General features: G+C 40.0%; 2 protein-coding genes across 3 annotated transcripts; one reads left to right on the forward strand and one right to left on the reverse strand.

The window, feature by feature from the left end:
* Window positions 1-58: 58 nt before the first annotated feature.
* Window positions 59-7,784, reverse strand: smarca5 (SNF2 related chromatin remodeling ATPase 5). The gene is made up of 24 exons (XM_026302909.2): window positions 7,499-7,784; window positions 6,420-6,557; window positions 6,169-6,335; window positions 5,979-6,079; window positions 5,767-5,867; window positions 5,483-5,662; window positions 5,249-5,404; window positions 5,030-5,161; window positions 4,840-4,908; window positions 4,617-4,726; window positions 4,277-4,503; window positions 3,558-3,679; window positions 3,256-3,408; window positions 3,007-3,139; window positions 2,642-2,790; window positions 2,373-2,495; window positions 2,164-2,271; window positions 1,925-2,038; window positions 1,715-1,837; window positions 1,470-1,602; window positions 1,269-1,387; window positions 877-1,089; window positions 683-793; window positions 59-217 (listed from the first exon to the last, which is right to left on the reverse strand). Exons 1-24 carry the CDS (start codon window positions 7,568-7,570, stop codon window positions 152-154), a joined length of 3,120 nt encoding a protein of 1,039 aa, XP_026158694.1. The 5' UTR covers window positions 7,571-7,784; the 3' UTR covers window positions 59-151.
* Window positions 7,785-8,859: 1,075 nt separating this feature from the next.
* Window positions 8,860-18,908, forward strand: usp38 (ubiquitin specific peptidase 38). Of its 2 annotated transcripts, none has more exons than XM_026304099.1 (11): window positions 8,860-9,344; window positions 10,446-11,136; window positions 12,519-12,654; window positions 12,870-12,999; window positions 13,413-13,514; window positions 13,911-14,069; window positions 14,273-14,466; window positions 14,549-14,642; window positions 14,751-14,857; window positions 15,732-17,064; window positions 17,698-18,908. In XM_026304099.1, the coding sequence occupies exons 2-11, from the start codon at window positions 10,455-10,457 to the stop codon at window positions 17,860-17,862; spliced, it is 3,102 nt and encodes a 1,033-aa protein (XP_026159884.1). In that variant the 5' UTR covers window positions 8,860-9,344; window positions 10,446-10,454; the 3' UTR covers window positions 17,863-18,908. The 2 variants fall into 2 exon arrangements, with proteins under 2 accessions (XP_026159884.1, XP_026159883.1); XM_026304098.1 differs by having other exon boundaries at window positions 8,860-9,002.
* The last annotated feature ends 757 nt before the right edge of the window (window positions 18,909-19,665 follow it).

Below are 19,665 nucleotides of genomic sequence, written 5' to 3' on the forward strand. Positions count from 1 at the left end.
CAACCAGATCAGTCCACTTGAGGGTTTTGATTTTTTGTTTTTTTTTTTTTAAAAACAGTACATTATCAGAGCCTGCAAAACAAACACAGACACTAGGACTAATGACACCGGAGCTGGCTGCCACTCTTGAATTCTGATACTCTCAACAACTTCACAACTTGAGCTTTTTCCTGCGTCCACGGCCGTCTGGGGTTCCTTCTGATTTGCGTTTCTGGGCCTTGAGAAGAGAAAAAAAAAAAGTGTTGAGGAAAGGCGTCACAAGCAGCGACAGAAGTTAATGCCTGCCACACAAACAAAGGACTGGGTACTGAAGCTATGTTGTATCCAAAGCATTGACCACCAGTAAGGCATGTACCAAAAAGTTGCCAACAAATGTCCAGGTAGTTTTTGACCTAAATAACTGCCAATTTTAGATAGATTATTTATGTAGTGTTCTTGTGAGTCTCCCTGTGCTAAGACAACATTTAACACTTGACTGGAAATAAAAAAAGTTTTTCCCTCAAAGCAATGTTTCAAAAAACAAAAACAAAAACAAAAAAAACATTTTGGTATAGTTCTGCACCTCGTATCAGAAAAACTTTAAAACAACGTCCACCTTTAGACAAAGGTTATTTGAATTTGAACATTTTCATTAGAATTAATTGGTTTGCTTTTAGTAATATGACAAGGATTTGTAACTCACTGAGCCAGTCTTTGGACCCCGCTTCTTTTTCTCTGCCTTCTCTCTCTCCTCCAGCTCCATGTTCTCTCTCTCAATCAGCGTAATCAGGGTGTTACATCGCCTCTGGAGCTCCTATACAACATTCACAAAACAATTTTATCATAACACCACATTTCAAAAACAGATGAATATAGCACAAAGAAGCAAAAATCTACCATGGCCGTCCTGGATTTGAGGAACCAGTCAAAGCGGAACTGAGGTGAGTTGCGGATGCACTGACGCAGCTCATCGTATACGCTCTCCTTGTCGAAGCCCAGTTTGTGAAGCATACAGATAAGAAAGCGGTCTTCCTCCTCTGTGTAGTTCTTGCCCTTGTTGGTGCCGTAGGAGATACGGAGCTGATGGAAGGGCGCCTTGTAACGACCAATCTGTCCAAGGACATGAAAAACATAACCATTAGTTAATTAATAAGGAGGTGAGCGTAATGTGATGAGGAGACATTTAATGGATCAGGGAAAGATTTAACGTGTTTAACCGAAGACTTAATGAGATAGAACTAATTAGTTTAAACCACAAATAAACTTCCAAACGGTTTACAGTCAGATACCTTTGAGTCCAGAGCTTTCTTGATGCTAATCCTCCTCTGGATCCTAGCCTCCCCTCTCTCTATCTGGGCCATGATCTTCTCGATATCCTGCAGCTCATTGCAGCGCTCCCAGAACACAGCTGAAGAAAAATATGAATTAAGTCTACAAGATAACAAATCAAAATTCTGGGTTTGCTTTCTGGGAATACAGTGAGTAATTACCTGAATATTCCATGACTTCTTCAGGAGTTTTCCCCTCCACTTCTCTGGCAATGTTCTCAATATCATCTCTTCCCCACTTTTCATTGGCTTTGATGAACTGGTTGAAGTCACGTTTGTTCCAAATAGTAAATCCCTGCAATGAAGGTAGAGTTGTTTTAAAAATGCACAATGAAACACCAGAAAAAAAGATTTTATTTGGATTTAGATAAAATTGGCCATATATTGACTTTAGTAGGCAACAGTACCTGTTGCAGTAAGTTCTCCTTCTCCTCCAGTTCCTCCTCGGTGAGAGCCTCAGCCTCATCAATCTTAGCCTGCTCCTCTTTCTGCACCTGGGCTGAGTTTGGTATGTCTGGGTTACGGGGAACCTAAAAAGACAGAACCACAGATCAAGGTAAGAGAAATTTCTAAAGGCGTCAATAGAATACTCACTCTCTGAAAAACCACATTTGTACCTTATAGCCTATGGTCTTCCTGTAGAAAAGAATTTCCTTTTCAAGAAGTTCAAAGAGACGTGGAGGGAAAAATTGGAAGTCTTGGACATTTGGCTGCTTGGGAGGTCGAGGAGCCTTGGATATTGAGCCAAACAGACACTTATTATTAACATGCTAACTATTGTAAAAGCACTGCAATTTTACATTGTGGTGCATTAACGCTTTAGATCATAAATGTGTTTAAGTGCAGTATGGTCTACCTTGGGTGCTTTTGGCTCACTGACTCGCAGAGCTTCTCTGAAGTAGGCATCCACAGCATAATTGGCTTTCCTTTCTCTCTTAGGTGGCTCGATCCAGTTGGTAATGACCTGAGTGAAGACAAAATAGAGGAATGAGTTAAAGAGCCCAAAGTTTATGTTGTTCAAATGAGGAAATTAGCAGACTGGATACTGGTGCTCTTAGTCTCTACCTTTTTCTTCTCTCTGTAGTCCTCTCCTTCAAATGTGTACACACTGCTGTTCTCTGTGTCCATAGTGAAGTTTCTCAGAGAGCTCTCACCCAGGGCAGCTAGCCTCTCCTTCATCTCCATAGTCTAGAACACCACAAAATTTAAGATTTTAATCTAACAAAAAAAAAATCTTTAATTCACATAAAAACCATTTATTAACTGATCTGGAAAAAAAATAAATAAATAAAATCACTGTCCATTTTCTCTAATACATCCAAACACCTCCTCACCTTCCTTTCACCCCTCTCCAGGATAGCATCAATGTCATCATCTGTGATCTCGCTCTCTTTGGAAGCAAACACGTGTGTGGCACCGTGGCGGATGATGGAGAGCATCTCATCCTTGCCCAGCTTATTTGCGCTTGGATCCACAAGTCTCCCTGTTAAAGAAGTAACAAAGATGACTTTCAAAAATATCTTTTTATTTATATACAAATTACAACATTCACTAATTTCCATTCTGGGCTATTTTATGAATTGTGGCTGCTAATTCTTGATTATTATATTGATGTTTAAAGAAATGAGTTGTTTCAATTAATGAATGTACAAACTGCTTCTTCTCTTCCGTACAAAGCTCAACAGATATCAAGAATTACCTTGCTGGATGACAATGGAGTCCAGGCGCAGCTTCATCTCAGCCCTCTCCACGATCCTCTCCTCCACCGTGTTTTCAGTGATGAAACGGAAGACACGCACTTGCTTCTGCTGACCAATCCTGTGAGCTCGGTCCTGCAAGAAATATATGAACTCGTCAAGTTCCCTTCCTCTGAAACAACCAGTGTATCAGGATCCACTCCCTAACTACTGAATAAGGAACAAGCAGATGACTGCTTCAGACTACTGACCATAGCCTGCAGGTCAACTTGAGGGTTCCAGTCTGAGTCGTAAAGGATAACAACATCAGCTGTAGCCAGGTTGATACCCAGCCCACCAGCTCTGGTGCTCAGCATGAAGATGAACTTAGAGCTGTTGGGTTCATTGTATGCATTGATAGAGATCTGAAAACACATGAAGGAACAATAAAATAAAGTGTCTTTATAATACTCCGTGAATATTTTTCTGAGAACTTCAGTTTGTAACCAGTTAACCTCTATAGACTACTCTGAACGTTGTCAAAGATGTTAAAAATCTAAAGCAGGCTTTTCACCTGTCTCTCCTCATGTGGTGTCTGGCCATCCAGGCGACAGTAGCCATAGTTCCTCCACATGCAGTAGTCTTCCAAGATGTCCAGCACCCTGGTCATCTGACTGAAGATGAGCACACGGGAACCTGGAAAGAAAAAAATAATAGTTGCCAATTAAAAGCATAATTGCTGGTTGACATGTTTGAAGACTCAACTGAAGCAAATAATATACACTAATGCCTATTTTTATCCAACAATGGACACGAATTTCAATTCTCTCACACAGCACTTAATCTGTTTGACTCCATCTACTGTGTTGTCTAGTGTAGAGTTTAATAGCTACACCTAGCCAAAATGAAGATTAGATAAACTTTATTAATCCTTAGAAGGGAAAATCAAGTAATGCAGTCTAATATAACAAGTCCTATAATAATCCCTTTGTGAATGTAAAAATCTTCAAGTGTTGTATGGTCATTTTGGTGCCTGTAGTTTTTGGTGCTGTTAAACTGTTTTGTGTTATACTGACAGTTGTTTCTGTCATTTTGTCCACCCTATTTATGCCAACGAGGTTAGGCTAAATAAGAGAAACACCTCTCTGTATGTGTATTTTCTCCACTATATAAAATCAAATCAGTGCCTTGACAGCCACTGAACAGAATTTTCAGACATTATTATTATAATACTCAGATATAACTTGTTTTTCTCAATAAAACATTGGATGAAAGCTCACAACATCCACATACCTTGCTCTTTCATCTTGGGTAGCAGCTTGTCCAACACTACCATCTTGCCACTGTTCACCACCAGGTGAAGGTCTGTTGTATAGGGGGGACCTGGCTCGGCTCCGTCGAACAGGTACGGATGGTTGCAGCATTTCCTCAGCTGCATGAGAACGTTCAGAAGACGCATCTTGTCCATCTTGCCCGCTGAGTTCAGAATGTCAATGTCCTTCATCAGAATTTTTGTATACCTGAAGAGGTGTGGAATGGGTTAAACTTAATCATGTTGCTGGCAAATCAATATATGCTATAAATAATGAACAAACAAACTAGGGACTAACTGAGTTTAACTAAAGGTGCTTACCACTCTCGTTGCATCTTGCTCAGGCCCACATACATCTTAATCTCTTTTTTGGGTAACAAAGTCTTCTCTACATCAGCCTTTATACGTCGGAGCAAGAAAGGACGCAGCACCTATGCAAAAAAAAAAAAAAAAGGAAGATGAAAAAATTGCCTTAAACCAAAAAGGGTTAATCGCTTTAAAATGTACAGACTGGTTTGATCTTGACAGCAGGAACAATACATACGGTGTGAAGACGTTCGACCAACTTCTGATCACCCAAGCAGTTGTTAGTGTCAAACCAGGAGTCAAAGTCCTTCAAGGAATAAAACAAATCAGTAACAGAACACACCACTTTTCCTTCAAATAAATAAACCAGCATCACATCGGTACTACTACAGAATACAAGATTTATGCACCCTCTAATGAAATTTTACCTCTGAAGAGTTGAAGACATCAGGCAGCAGGAAGTTCAACAGAGCCCACAACTCATGGAGATTGTTTTGCAGGGGTGTTCCAGTCAGCAACAAACGATTGGTGGTCTTAAATTCTCGTACAATTTCTGATAGCTATGGAAAATCAAATTCATTTTGCTCCATTAATCTATATTGTAAGACATGAGGTGGTTCAGCTTTATGTAAATATTTTAGTCTCACCTTTGATTTCTCATTCTTGATCCTGTGAGCCTCATCAATAACCAGGTATCTCCAGTTAAACTTCTTGAACACAGCTTTTTCAATGATGAGCATCTCATAGGATGTGACGCACACATCCCACTCTCCTGGCAGCAGCACGTCTCGGATCAGGGCAGTCTGAAGCCGAAGCAAAAACGTTTAGCACAGCAAATTCACACAGCACATTTTGCCTGTTGTTTGACTGATGATGCCTACCCTTTCATCTCTGTCTCCAATCAGGCAGACTGCCCGAAGAGAAGGCACCCAACGCTTGAACTCATTCATCCAGTTATAGAGGGTGGACTTTGGCACTAACACCATGTGGGGACCAGGGATGTTTCTGTAGTGCTTCATATAACCCAGCAAGGCAATAGTCTGGAGAGTCTTACCCAAACCCTAAGAAACATGTAAAGGCAGAAGCCGTGTTAGCCAGAGCACTACATGGGGAAAAAATGGGGACACATATTAAATGTAAAGGCAATAATTTTGACTGTACTGACCATTTCATCAGCGAGGATGCCGTTAATTCCATTCTCATACAAAGAGATGAGCCAGTTCAGTCCACGGATCTGATAGTCCCTCATCTTTCCGGTTTTGATATCTAGATGAGGAAAAAGGAAACAATTATGACTCATGCTCATCATATGTATTTACCATGTACCTGTGCAGACTGTTCTTTCTTATCAAACCTGAAGAAAAAGACATTGCTTACAGGAGGGAGATTCATCAAATCGAGTGCAGACATTAGTTGTCTTTGTGCTCTCATTCAGAAGCTCTTCATCCTCTTCTTGCTCTGTGCGACGATGGCGGTTGCTGGAAAACACAGAAAAGGCACATTATGTTAAAATCATAATGAGACTAGACTTAACAAAATAAAATACATTGTATGGACAAGCACTCACTCTCCGGCAGAGAGCAGGTTCTGTTTCTCATCTTTCTTGATGCGAGGACGCCCTGGTTTCATCTTCAAGGGGGAGGTGGGTGTCTTCTGTGCAGCCGGTTGGATGAAATGAGCAAACAATTCTGTTTGTTTCAACAGGTACTCAAATCTGTTGGTCCGGTCTGTTTGCTAAACACACAAAAAGAAACGTTTAATCATTCAAAAACAGATCAGTCTGACATGCAATTTAAGCTATAGTGCAAGAGTCCTTACCACTTTCTCTTCATAACCTGGAGCAGAATCTTTAGTTTTGGATGAGGAAGAGGAGGAGGAGAAGGAGGATGCATCCTGTCTGTCAGGACCAGCTTCTGAGGAAGACTCTTTTCCTCCATCTGAAGAGTCAGACTTCTCCTGAGCAGAAAAAAAGTAAACAGAAAACATTTTTCCAACAACAGAAAGGAGGAGACTAGAACAGATTGCAAAATACCTTCCACCCATTACAGGAAACCTTGAATGCTCTGGGCAGCGATACCCACAGGTCTTTTGTATGTGTTGTTATTTTAAGCGTCCCAAGAGTCAATCACGCTGCACTTGCACCTTCTGTACGTCTTACTGTATTTACATTATAATTTGTCACTTCACGCTATTAAAACTGCTTTCCCCAGACACAATACATGTGATTAATTCCCCAAACAGCATTACCCTATGCCACTCTTTACTTTTCATTTACTCTTTATCTTAGTGCTTGTAGGATTTGGTTTGTTTTTGCTTTTATGCCTCATCCATTTGTTCTTGGTTTTATGCTGCTGAGACCTTTTCCCTGCACTGAACCAGTAATGCAAAAGATCCTTCCATATTTGAGGATATTTGACTAAATTCAACACAAAGCGCCACAGCTGCCACATTCAACCACAGCTGCTGCCCTATCCCTCTGAAGACAAAAGACTGAGCAGCTGAACGGGGTGCTGTTTTCTCCGAGGTTCTCTCTAAGTCGGATCACAGTTACGAGCAATTCGCCTGGGGTATCTGGTCTGGAAGTAAACAAAGAGCACGCTAGGACTTCTAATCAGATGATGAATGGGTGGCTAGCGCGGCTAAGCTAGCGGTGTAAGGGCTTATGAAACAGGCTGGCCTCGTTAGCGTCGGTCCCCAGCGTCTAGGTCCGAGCTGCCGCTGCTGTGAGCTAATGATAGCGCCGCGGCTAGCTACTTAGCCTCATAAACACTGGCGAAGTGAAAGTTTCGACGAACCCGCAGGAAAGAAACGAGGTTTTAAGAGTTACAGACTTAAGCGGTGGGTTTTGAGAAAGACCCACGATGAGAGGAAACAAAGCCTGTTTGAAACCATCTTACCTCCGCTCCTCCGGCTTCTTCAAGTTCCGTCTGGTCTTCCCGCTGTTCCACGCAGTTTGCGCTTTCGGACATTTTTATCGACTTTCCTCTTCGGTTCAGGTATATCGTCCGTTATGAGGTGCTGTGTGTGATTCCGTGTACGAGCCGCGGGAGATATTCCGAGATTTCTCTGGGTAAATGAGAAGGATCCGGTTGTTTATAATGAAAGACGCACCGGTTGGTCGCAGGCGGCACGTTCGCGCTAGCAAGATTTTCCTCGAGCACCCGCGTTCATACGGTGCTAACGTTACCCGGTGTGTACACGCTCTCGCGAGACTTGGGAATGTTGCCTTCACCGACATTCAGGTTATTGTCAGCAATGCATGTAACTTGCAACTCGAAAACTTGCTAGATCACACAAACCACTTTGGTTTGGTTAAACTCATCCTCAGTATAAGTCTAAACAGTAAAATAAGTATGATTTCCAAGGGAAGTCGTTTAATTGTATGCAAGAACCAAATAAATTCTCCAGTTTGCACTATAAAAAGAATGTCATGCCATGATGATTGTATTAAAAGACAGATTTTGTGTTTGTTAAAAACTACCGAAGGTAGTAATGTAGCCTGCTGAAGGTCTACTTACCATAGAAATTTGTAAAGCTTAACATAACCCTTATTCACAGTAAGCCTATAAAATATGTTTTCTGATAAATGAGACTATCTGACAGATATGACGCAATTAGATGATTAACCAATTTGTAAGTTGACAGAAAAAGTATTTGTAATTTATTGATGGTTATTTAACTAAGTTTTATGAAAAATTGCAAATATTTAATTGTTCCACCTTCTCAAATATGCAATGCAATGTGTAACACTACCAAGCCTTTAAATGTATTTAAATAATTCTGTGATTTGGATGCTTGGTTGAATAAGACAAGAATTGTGAGGTTGTCGTTTATAAAATAGTTAAAACTTAATGCTAAGACATACAGAGATGAAATCCTGAATTTAAATGAATGCAGGGGTAATTATAATGTAATAATTCTATTACTAGAGGGTATTCCTGATTATATGTACACACTACAGGAATTCGTCTTGTACCACTGCTAGAGTTCCTGTGATTTATCTTCGACCACAATCCAACTGTGGTGTACGAAGAGTATTTGAATGCAGCACATTAACAGTACAAAAATGGCTCAGAAGTGTGTAAATCTATTAATAAGAAAATTACTTTATTTAAGTGATGTCGTTCAAAATGTTCACAAACATCACTGACTGAAGAGCGCTCATTATATTAGTCCAACCTGAAAAACATTATGACAGGCAGTGTTAAAACAGAAATTGCTTCCTGTAGGGGTCCTACCACCATCTCTGTCCGTAGGAATGACGTCGGTTGAGGGTTAATCAGCTGGTTCCGAGCGTTGAAATGAACCAAAATAACAGAATTTTTATGTGTCAACAAACGTTTAACTCTGACTGAAGGTTGAAGGTATTCTGGTCGGACACTGTTGACATGCTTTATTTGGGTAAGCGCAGGTTGTAAAGCATCTCTTTCGCGCTATTACAGGGCAGTATTTGTGCTAAGTCAGTGGCACTTAACGCTAACGGCTAACGGCTAACGTTAAGCTCAGGCCTGTTTGCTTTGTTCATTTTGTTTTTTTTTTATTGTGGAGGATGTTAGTAACAGCTGTCTACATGGAACCATAGACCTACTTTCAGCGGTTTAGTTGTATTTAGCAGTCGAGCCGTGTTTTAAATGACAGATGTAACGCGAGAAGAGACATTTCTGTTCGTTTACAATACAGCTAGCGTTAGCAGGCTAACCCCTCACAGATAACCCAGCGGCTGGTCCCTGTCGCTCTGAACTGGTGAGATATAAATAAATAAATCACTGTAATGTAATGATGCTTTCATTTGCCTGTTTTTGCCCTTGTTATGCAGGGTTGTTTGTAGATGGTGATAATGTCAACTGAGGAAATATTAAAAGGGAAAAACACAAAACACCACATCATGTCTGCCAGTCTTTAAAAGGCTAAAAAGCAACATACCTTCCTTCAGAAGGTATAAAAATAATTCTAATAATAGATGATTCCAACTATTAAATAAATGAAATCATTCTTTTCCTAGCCTGGCACACAGTTACTGCTTATAAAATGTTTTTTTTTTAAATGTTTTAATTTTTATTTCAATTTTGCTAAAACTGGCTGAAACACTACACCACTGTCTTTGACCTCATGTAAACTTCATATGATGACCTCACACTGGATGTATAAAAAAATGTTTGTTCAAACATCATCAGTCTAGTCACATGGCATTTTGATGAGGCTCAGTCCACAGACGTATGACAATAAACATGTATTTTGCTTTACAGGTTTTTCTTTTAAAATGTTGAAACTTGTTCTGAAATGATAAGCCAATTATATGACTGTTCTTATGGTTTATTGTAATTTTTCTTGTGAAATGTTGAGCATTTGCTGGTTCCCGCTTCTCAAGTGATTATTAAAAATACGTTATTCAAAATTAAAATAAACACATGATCAATTATGAAAAATGGCTGTTGGGTAGTCTCTTACTAAACTAGCTGGCCAAATACTATTATTTTTCAGGTTGCATTTTGTTGTATTTGTGTTTTGTAATACTGAGTGGCTCCTTTGTCAAATGGTGTAAAGTGCCTTTTTTGACTCAACAATCCCCGTTGCTGCCCTTTCAGCTGAGTATACATGTTTGTGTGCTGACAGAGTTCACTGAATGAATGCAGACAATCAGGGTACTCTGACAATTGTGGTGAAAAGAGATCTATACGTCAATCGAGCATGGGACTAACTCTTCCATATCTTCAGTATGACCAGACAATTTGTGATTATCACAAATGTGACATGCGTGTTTATGTTAAGTGTAATTGCAAACAGTGTGTCAACTAGTGTGATTTATGTGTGTCAACTAATTATTTCCAACATTACCTTTTGCAGATCGTCATCATGGACAAGATTTTAGAGGGCCTCGTGAGCTCCAATCACTCTGTTTCAGTGAAGAGGGCCATTGTAAAGAAGGTAGTGGAAGCAGCAGAGAAGGAGGTGACAGAGGAGCAGTGTCAGGCGATGTTTGCTCTTACCACCCGCCTCATCTTACTTGGTGAAGATGCCTTCCAGAAGCAGATTGGCTTCCAAGTTTTGGAATCCTATGCACGTTACCACCGCCCAGAGTTTGAGGCTTTCTTCAGTAAAGAGTTTGTCCTCAGTCTTCTCCAGCAGGGTTATGGCCAGCTGGACCGCAAAGATCCAGCCATAATAGACTACATTCACTGCTGCCTGCGACTGCTCATCAGCTGCCCCTTAGTGCTGGAAATATTCAATGTGATCCAGGTGGAGGTTTTAAGGATGGTGTGTGAACGACCAGAGCCAGCTCTCTGTGCCCGCCTGAGTACTTTACTGTCAGACTTTGTACAGTGTATACCTAGAGACAAGTCAGGCATTTTATTCTGCCAGCAGCTGGTGAGGACCATCAGTTACTTCCACTGTTTTGCTACTCAAGAGCGGGAGCTCAGGGAGTATGTAGGTCAGGTGACCAAGGTTAGCACATTGCTGCAGAACATCTGGAAGGCTGACCCAGCCACACTGCTTCCCTCACTGCAGGAAGTTTTTGCAATTATCTCTTCCACAGGTGAGATGCCTTTTTTTTCCTGCCAAAATGGCTACAATACATGGGGCTGCAGTTTATAAAAATGTTATAGTTGTTCTGAAAAACTTTTCAGTTTTCAGGAGCCTGGTTATTGCTGTGCCGTTAATCCCTTGGTTTAGGTTGGATGTTCATCCAGGCATATTCAGTGTAATTGATACTGATTATTTTCATTTAGGAGGAAGTGGCCCTTTATGGTTTAGGGTCAGTTGTTAGTTAGGGTTAGGTTAAGGTTACTTGCCATTGCTTGGAGTGATTACATTCAAATTCACTGATTTAAGAAGTGCTGTTTCTTCAAGGATAATTGTTAAAAGCATTTGTTTTGAAGGTTTAATAGTAGCTTGTAGCTTGGCTCAACATTCATCAGCTCAAGTAAAAGCTGCATCTCTTTTGTTGGTGACAAATTTTAGGAATGTACTGAGTGTACTGTGCAGTGATGCAAGTAACTGAACTATGGAGCATTACAAAATAAAGGACAGAAGTTTCAGTTAAATAGCCACGCTAACAGAATGCTTTGCTAAAAGGTCACACAGTTCAGTGAGATTCTTTTTAAGCAAACAGCACTTCTAAGGTGCTGCTTTTTAACTTCAGTATTTTGTTCAGGGTAGAGAAGGTTTTGTCAAAAATGAAGCCCAAACAACAAATCCACCCTCATCTTCACAAAAAAACTAAATAGAGGGATGGGTATTTATTTTAAAGGTGATTTATGTTTGTTTAAGTGTACTCTGTGGAACAGCATTATATATGAAGGAAGCAACATGGGAAAATGTTAGTGCTGGCAGACACTCAGTATTATAGAACTTGGATCAGGATCAGCAGCTAAAAGAGATATTACAAATGAAACTATATAACAGTGGATGGACAAAACAACAGAAACTCTTCAAATGTAAAGTAACCAGGCAGCCCTGCCATAAATTCAGTCCGTTTGAAGTTTAGAATGTTTTAAATCATCCTTAAAATTACAAAATTATACATTATAGGTTTTATGGTCCAATTGAGTAGAATACATTATCCCTTTATGAGCTGGCTTAGCTCAGAGCAGTGGTTAAATTAGGCTGTCAAAGGGAGGGAGAAGAGGAGAAACTGAAGGGAGGGAAACAGGGGCAATAGCTAGAAGAAAAGGAGGTAGGGGTGACAAAAACAACACTGTTAAATACCGAATGGCCTAAAGGTGTAATGAAATTATAAAATGTACTTAAGGATCCACTTGTCACCCTGTAAATAATTACGATTTAATTTTTTATTCAGTACTTGTATCATCTTTATTGTCAGTGTTCGATTTCACCTTGTGTTTGAGCTCTGTGTCTTTGTCAAATTAGACTAGAAATGCGCATTTACTGTTAAGTGGGAAAATTTGTATCTTGCAGACCCCTCCTTTGACCCATCAATTGCCCTAGCCAGCCTGGTCCAGCATATCCCCATCCAGATGATCACAGTACTTATCAAGAGTCTCACCACTGACCAGAATGTCAAAGACGCTAGCATGACTAAAGCACTCTGCAGGTTAGCTCACACACTAATTCATTTGTAATCTATGCTAGTAATGATATACATGGCCAAATTTGTATGCATTTTTTATGCATTATCTTGTAAAAGATATAAGCTGGAGGTGCAGGGTTTTGTCCCTACACATATACCAATATACAGATCTATTTAATGTTAATATAAGCACATTTTGCACTTAAATTACATTGAACACATCCTTTTTGTCTGTGTAGGATGATTGACTGGCTTTCTTGGCCTCTGGCCCAACATGTGGACACCTGGGTCATCGCGCTGCTGAAAGGACTTGCTGCTGTTCAGAAGTTCACTATCCTTATTGATGTCACTCTGCTCAAGATTGAACTGGTTTGTAGGGAGAACTCAGCATTGACATTTATTGTTGACCTCAGGAGTGAGACAGAAGTAGAAATTTTACGCATCTGTTAAACGATAAGGCAGGTGATTTTGTGTATTTTTCTTATTGTCCACACAATCAAGGCAAAGAATAAAACCAAAAATGAAAATGGTGTTGATGTAACTGTATTACTCTGCAAGCTTGTTGAGCTACACATAAAATCCATTGTTGATTATAGTTTCTGCATGGGATTTGTGGAAAATAAAAACAGAAAATCACTAGCATTATTCTTTAAATCATCATTAATAGTTAAGGTATTTTATAGCAAGGTTGATTTGAAAAAGGACACTCCTGAATGATGAAAATAATTCCCTAGTTTAAATAAATGTATTAATGACATAAAAATGTTTTTTATAACCCTTAGGTATTCAATCGTCTGTGGTACCCAATAGTGCGACAGGGGGCGCTAGCTGTGCTATCTCATATGCTGCTGAGCTTCCAGCACTCTCCGGAGGCCTTCCATTTGGTAAGGGATATCCTGCCTCCTCACAGCCCATTTCCTTCTCATATGGCCACTGTATTGGTTTTCTCATTTTCTTCTCTTCTGACTTAAATTACTTCAAAGCTGCACAGGCTTCTTTTCCCAGAACCCCAGGCTCGGCACATCTTTTGCACTAATGATGTGTGAAGCACTTAAATGCCGAGCAATAGCCCTTGAGTTTGCCAATTTCATTAGTATCTAAAAACATGAATAGTCTCAAAAATACTCAGTAAATGAGACTGAACCCTCTGTGGGGTTCCTTAAGTGCGACTACCCTCTGGCTGACCGCACTGCAAAGTTGTATGATTAATATCAGCAGAATCACTGTTTTCAGCACTACCCTGTCCTCATTATTATTCTCTTCGTTTCTGACTCTCTCAGGTTGTTCCAAATGTGGTGCCTTTAGTGCAGTCCTTAAGGACCGATGGTCTCCCCACAAGTAAAGCTTTCTTGCTGCAGTTCACTGAGCTCATACACTGCATGATGTACCAATACTCTGGCTTCCCTGACCTCTATGATCAGATACTGGAGGTCATCAAGGTAAGAGTGCAGAAACACCTGACATTAGAAGTGTTCTCACGTATGCAGATATTTTAAAAAAAAAATGTTGATTTGTTTAAAACAGCAGGCCCGTCAAAAAGGACAGTCTTAACATTAAATAAACCATCATCACTAAAATGCCTTTAAACAGTTTACCAAAGTTTGTTCTGTATCTCATAAATGATGTGGGTTTATGCTGTCAGGATCTCCCAAAACCTGGAGAAGAAAAGATTAAATTGGTGTTGAATCAAAGTGCCTGGACATCTCAGTCCAACTCATTTGCCTCTGGTTTACTGAGGCAAGCCGTAAAATCTGAAACAGGAAAGACGGGGCTGGTCAACCTGGGGAACACCTGCTATATGAACAGCATTATCCAGACCCTCTTCATGGCCACAGAGTGAGTCATTTACACCCTGTGTTCTTGCATTTTTCTTCATGCTTCTGTGAGATGTATGTATTAAAACAAACTTTTTTCTCAGTTTCAGGAGGCATGTTTTATCGTTACATCTAAATGGTTCCAATACACTAATGAAAAAGCTTCAGCTGCTCTTTGCTTTCCTTGCACACACTCAGGTTTGTACTGTTCTGTGTGATAGATAAAAGAATATACTTCCTCGTGGATTACAACAGTGGATGACATTGAGCTTCCATGTGTATGTATGTGATGCATGTTTCCTACAGAGGGCAGCATATGCTCCCAGAAACTTCTTGGAAGCATCTCGGCCTCCCTGGTTCAATGTGGGCTCACAGCAGGACTGTTCTGAGTACCTAAGATTTCTTTTAGACAGGTACAGTAGCACTCTAAACAGATTAGATAAATGTCTGCGTAGATTCTCAGTTGTCCAGGGAAAGTTATCTAGAGGTTGAGTCATGGCAACTGGACTTTCAGTTCTTTAAAGGTGAAACGTTTCGCCACCCATCCAAGTGGCTTCATCAGTCTGAGAGAGGCTGGACAGGAACCTCTAAATTTATTTCCCAGGTTGGTTTCACTTCACCTTTCACCAAAGGGGTGAGCTCTTCTCCTCTTCGCCGGTCACTTAACGAGCCTATTCAGACCAGGTGTGAAGTGAAACCAACTCAGGGGCGTGGACTAACGAGACTCACCTGTTTTGCTTAGATCACTTAGTGAGCCTATTGGACCCAAGGTGGAGTGAAACCAACCTGGGAAATAAATTTAGAGGTTCCTGTCCAGCCTCTCTCAGACTGATGAAGCCACTTGGATGGGTGGCGAAACGTTTCACCTTTAAAGAACTGAAAGTCCAGTTGCCATGACTCAACCTCTAGATTAGATATATCACTTGTATTAGGATTGTCTCAACTTAAGTGTGCTACATTAAATGAAAAAACCCGTTTACTGTATTGTTCGCTTTTGCCAAAGTAGTTTTTACATAATTAGTGTCATTTGTCCATCATTGAATGCTGAATGAAAAATGTTATTAAAAAAAGCTTTTGGTATTACGAACACAAAGCATTGTGAGTGTTGAGTATGCGTGACTGGAGTCTACTTATGTGAACTGCATTTTTCTTGACAATATGACTAATATGCTTGATGTTAAGACAGAATAGATCTGGGAAACTCTCATTGCATTGTTACAAATTACGATCAATCCACAGTTGTATTTTCTTCTAACGTTGATTGGACCCTTTTGTTCTGATTTCAAGATTACATGAAGAGGAGAAAACACTTCAGGTGCTGGAATCAGCAAAGCCAAAGGTTGACACAAGCAGCAACGGCCAAACAGGTCAGACTTCTGCAGATCAGGCTGAAGAGTCGTCTTTGACTCCTGCAGAAACCAAACTTGGGGATGACCAGAGGACTTTGATAGAAAAGATGTTCGGTGGGAAGCTGATCACAGGTATTCGCTGTATGCATTGCAACTGCATCTCTGAGAAAGAGGAGCCTTTTACAGACCTCTCTTTGGCCTTCTGTCCTTTTGCCACCACTCAGGATAACCCTCAACCTGAGAGGCCCTTAGAGGAACCCAAGGTTCTTTGTCAGGGATCTGTAAATGGTGGCAGTGAAATTCTTGAACCAGGCTCAGCCAAAGCACTGGCTAGCAATGTAGATTTAATGCAAGTGACAAATGAGCCTCATCTGTCTGTGCCTGACCTGGTGAACTATTTTCTGGCTCCTGAGATCCTGGATGGAGAAAATGCTTATTTCTGTGAGAAATGTAGCTCCCTCGAGCGGGCAGAGAAGACAATGAAAGTGGTGTCAGCACCTGAGTACTTGATCCTCACCCTGCTGCGGTTCTCATATGATGCCAAATGCCATGTGCGGCGGAAGATCCTGGACAATGTCACTATCCCACCATTCATGAGACTTCCAGTACATGCCCCTTCAGTGCCTACACATTGTTCCTCTCTTACCTCTTCTCCTCTGCAAGTTGATTCTCCTGACGGCAGTGAAAATCTGGCCAAGAAGCTCAAACCATCTCAAAAAGAGGAGGAGGAAGAGGAAAAAGAGAGAATAGATGTCATAGAGCAGACAAATAGAGGAGGAGAAATGCTGGTCCAGTCGGTGCCCTATGTTCTCAGCTCAGTGGTGATGCATTCTGGTATATCATCAGAGAGTGGTCACTACTACTCATATGGTCGTAACATCAATGGAGCAGATGGAACACAGCATCCAGCCAATCTCTTTGCCCTTCAGGACTCAGGGAATGGCCAGGCCGAGTGCAGCCTCTCCACTTGCTCTGCTCTCTCACTCCCACCTGAACAAGGACACACCTCACCTAATAGTGGCCACGAAGCACGGGATTGGCTGCTGTTTAATGATAGCAGAGTGACATTCACGTCCTTCCAGTCAGTGCAAAACATTACTAATCGCTTCCCCAAGGACACAGCTTATGTGCTCATGTACAGGAAACAGGAGCTACCAGGGGAGAACATAAATGGGGGACTGATGGCAAATGGAATGAGACTGTGTGCTGAGCCACCCCTGCAGAAAGAACTATTAGATGCTATTATCAAGGACAACAAACTGTATTTACAAGTAAGTGGGATAAACAAAGGAGAACATTTTTCTTCCACAAATTGACATTGTTGTTTCTAAAATATTACCAATAAATCAAGTGTAAAGCGATTCACATTACCATAATATTAAAGTTTTAACATGGTTAATTGAATATTCCAGCTGAAATACTTTGCTTATTTTTCATGGTTCACATACATTTGACATAGGAAATCCTTACCACAAACCATTCGAAGTATAAGATTACAAAAGTGCAGGCCCAGATTGTCTGAGGTGGAAAGTCACTAAAGGGAAAACAGACCATACTTTTACAGATAACTATGAGTCTGTGGGGTATAGGATTTTATGTTGTTTTTTTTTTTGTTTTTTTTTCTTTTTACTGAGCTTCAAGCTAAATCTGAACTGTCGTTATAAGACGAGAAGTGTAATTTTACGACTCACTGAACTGTGCTGCATTGAGTTGACATTCCACCACTCTTGTGTGACTAAAGTTAAGTCGCCTCTAGAGGGTGCTGTGACAATTTGAAATCACAGTCTCCTAGCTCCACATCATCTGGCACAGCATTGTTTAGGTATGGTATATGTTTTATGCATGGTTTAAAAGTAATCAAACGAGTATAAATATTTCTCTTTCCTCCCTAATAATGTCAACAGGAACAGGAGCTCAGTGCTCGGACCCAAGCTCTCCAGGCCCCTTCATCTTCCTGCTCATTCAGGCCCAACGGTTCAGATGACAATAACCCACCAGGGAGCTGTGGCCCATCTGGTGGAGGAGGAGGGGGGGGTGGCTTCAATACCATTAGTAGACTCGTATTCTGAAAGGAAAAAAAAATGCTGCAGGAAACCCCGATGAACTGGCACTAGGCGAGTCCTGGATTGCTTCATATAGGAGCCTGAATTGTCATACCATACATGCGCATAAAACCTCATAAAAGAGCACTGAATGATATAGGAACACATACACAGAGTATTTGAGCTGGTTCGGATCCAAGATATGATTTGGTCTAAAATAGCTTTTATATTACCATTTAAGTCATCTGTTAATATTTCTTTTATCATTTTTATGATCCCAGCACTGTAATCATACATTAATCCTCCAAATGTCAAGGCCTGAGGTGTTAATTACTTACTGGTGCAATAAAATAGATATAATTTAATATTATAGAAGAAAATTCAATGACCATTACTTTCCCACTAGGCGTTTACATTTTGCATTGATAAAAATGTGAAATTGGTTCATTCTACCAAACGTGCTTATCTTTTTGTTGAGTGTTTATAATATTACCTCACATAAACACAAACATATGCAAACACATGCAAGTGCTGTGCACAATACAGAAGAAAGCATACAACTTTTATTTGTCCAGGTTCTGAACACAGCTCACAGCTTTGTTTACTTTTCTGATTTGCATGCAGTTTGATTTTCAAGCTATTTAAATCATGTGTGCTTTGGTGTTTTATAGGTTTCATATCCCATGCAATAAATGTACATATGATTTAAATATAATTTCTGAATGGAATACAAAATATATGAAAATTAAAAGCTATATATGGGAAGTTTTCAAGGTAAAGACATTTTCAGTATGATTATTTAAACCTGTGCACACACTGTTAGAGTGTAGTGTACAAAAAGCTACATTACAAACTACTTGTTTAAACATGACAGGTAACTGTTTGATAGCATATTTTAATGTATTCCTCTGATTTGATCATTCAGGGAGACTTTTGTGTTTATGCCGATTTTATGTGCCTTTTGATATGTCATGCAGATTTTTGAAGAGGGATTTGTCTGTATTTACACCTCAGCTGTACTGTGTTAATATTCATATGGCTTCACCTTTCCCTACAGTAAAAACAAATCATTATTTGTTGTATTGTCTTACTTAACCTGCCAGGTGGATAGAGTTAGGTCTTGTGTTGGCCAAGTTGTGGGTAGACGTTGGGGATTTAACTATAAATAAAGTATTAAACATATGACAAACTAGTTAAAATAAAAATGAACAATATTGAGTAAAATTAACTAATACACTTTTCACTGAAGAAAACGGTTGGAAGAAGCTGCTTTTTTTTTGTTTCTTCGTGTAGCATATACAGACCTTGTCGTCATCAGTTTTTTTGGGGGGGGTGGTTTTGGGAACTAGGTGTGACAATATGGATGTGAAACTACAAATACTTTTTTTCATTCAATTTTTCAGAATGAAAATGGTTATATTTTAAATTCTGCACATTACTGATATGGTAGACCTCAACAATTTCACCAAAGAATGTGCAGATTTTCAGGATCTAAGTGACTGTTGATTGAAAAAATAGAGAACTCTTTGCAGTTGCATAATTCATCAAAACAAGCATGTGCTCCCATTTGTTGCTTTGATTGCAAAATATTTTGCACAGATGGAAGTGGGTATACATGAACTAGGGACTGAAACAGGAACTGGGAAATCACATGCAGTGACCTACTATTCCCATAGGCATGGGGCAAATGACAGTTGTAGCAATAGCAAATTGTTTGTAAAGGTGCACATTTTATTAATTTTCTACGGCAAAAACATTGCAACAGTGCCAAAGCTTTGAAAGGGCATTTGGAAAAATCAATGACTTTTAATTATTAATCAGCCAAACCAC

Source organism: Mastacembelus armatus, chromosome 1, assembly GCF_900324485.2.
Source record: "Mastacembelus armatus chromosome 1, fMasArm1.2, whole genome shotgun sequence".
Lineage (NCBI taxonomy): Eukaryota > Metazoa > Chordata > Actinopteri > Synbranchiformes > Mastacembelidae > Mastacembelus > Mastacembelus armatus.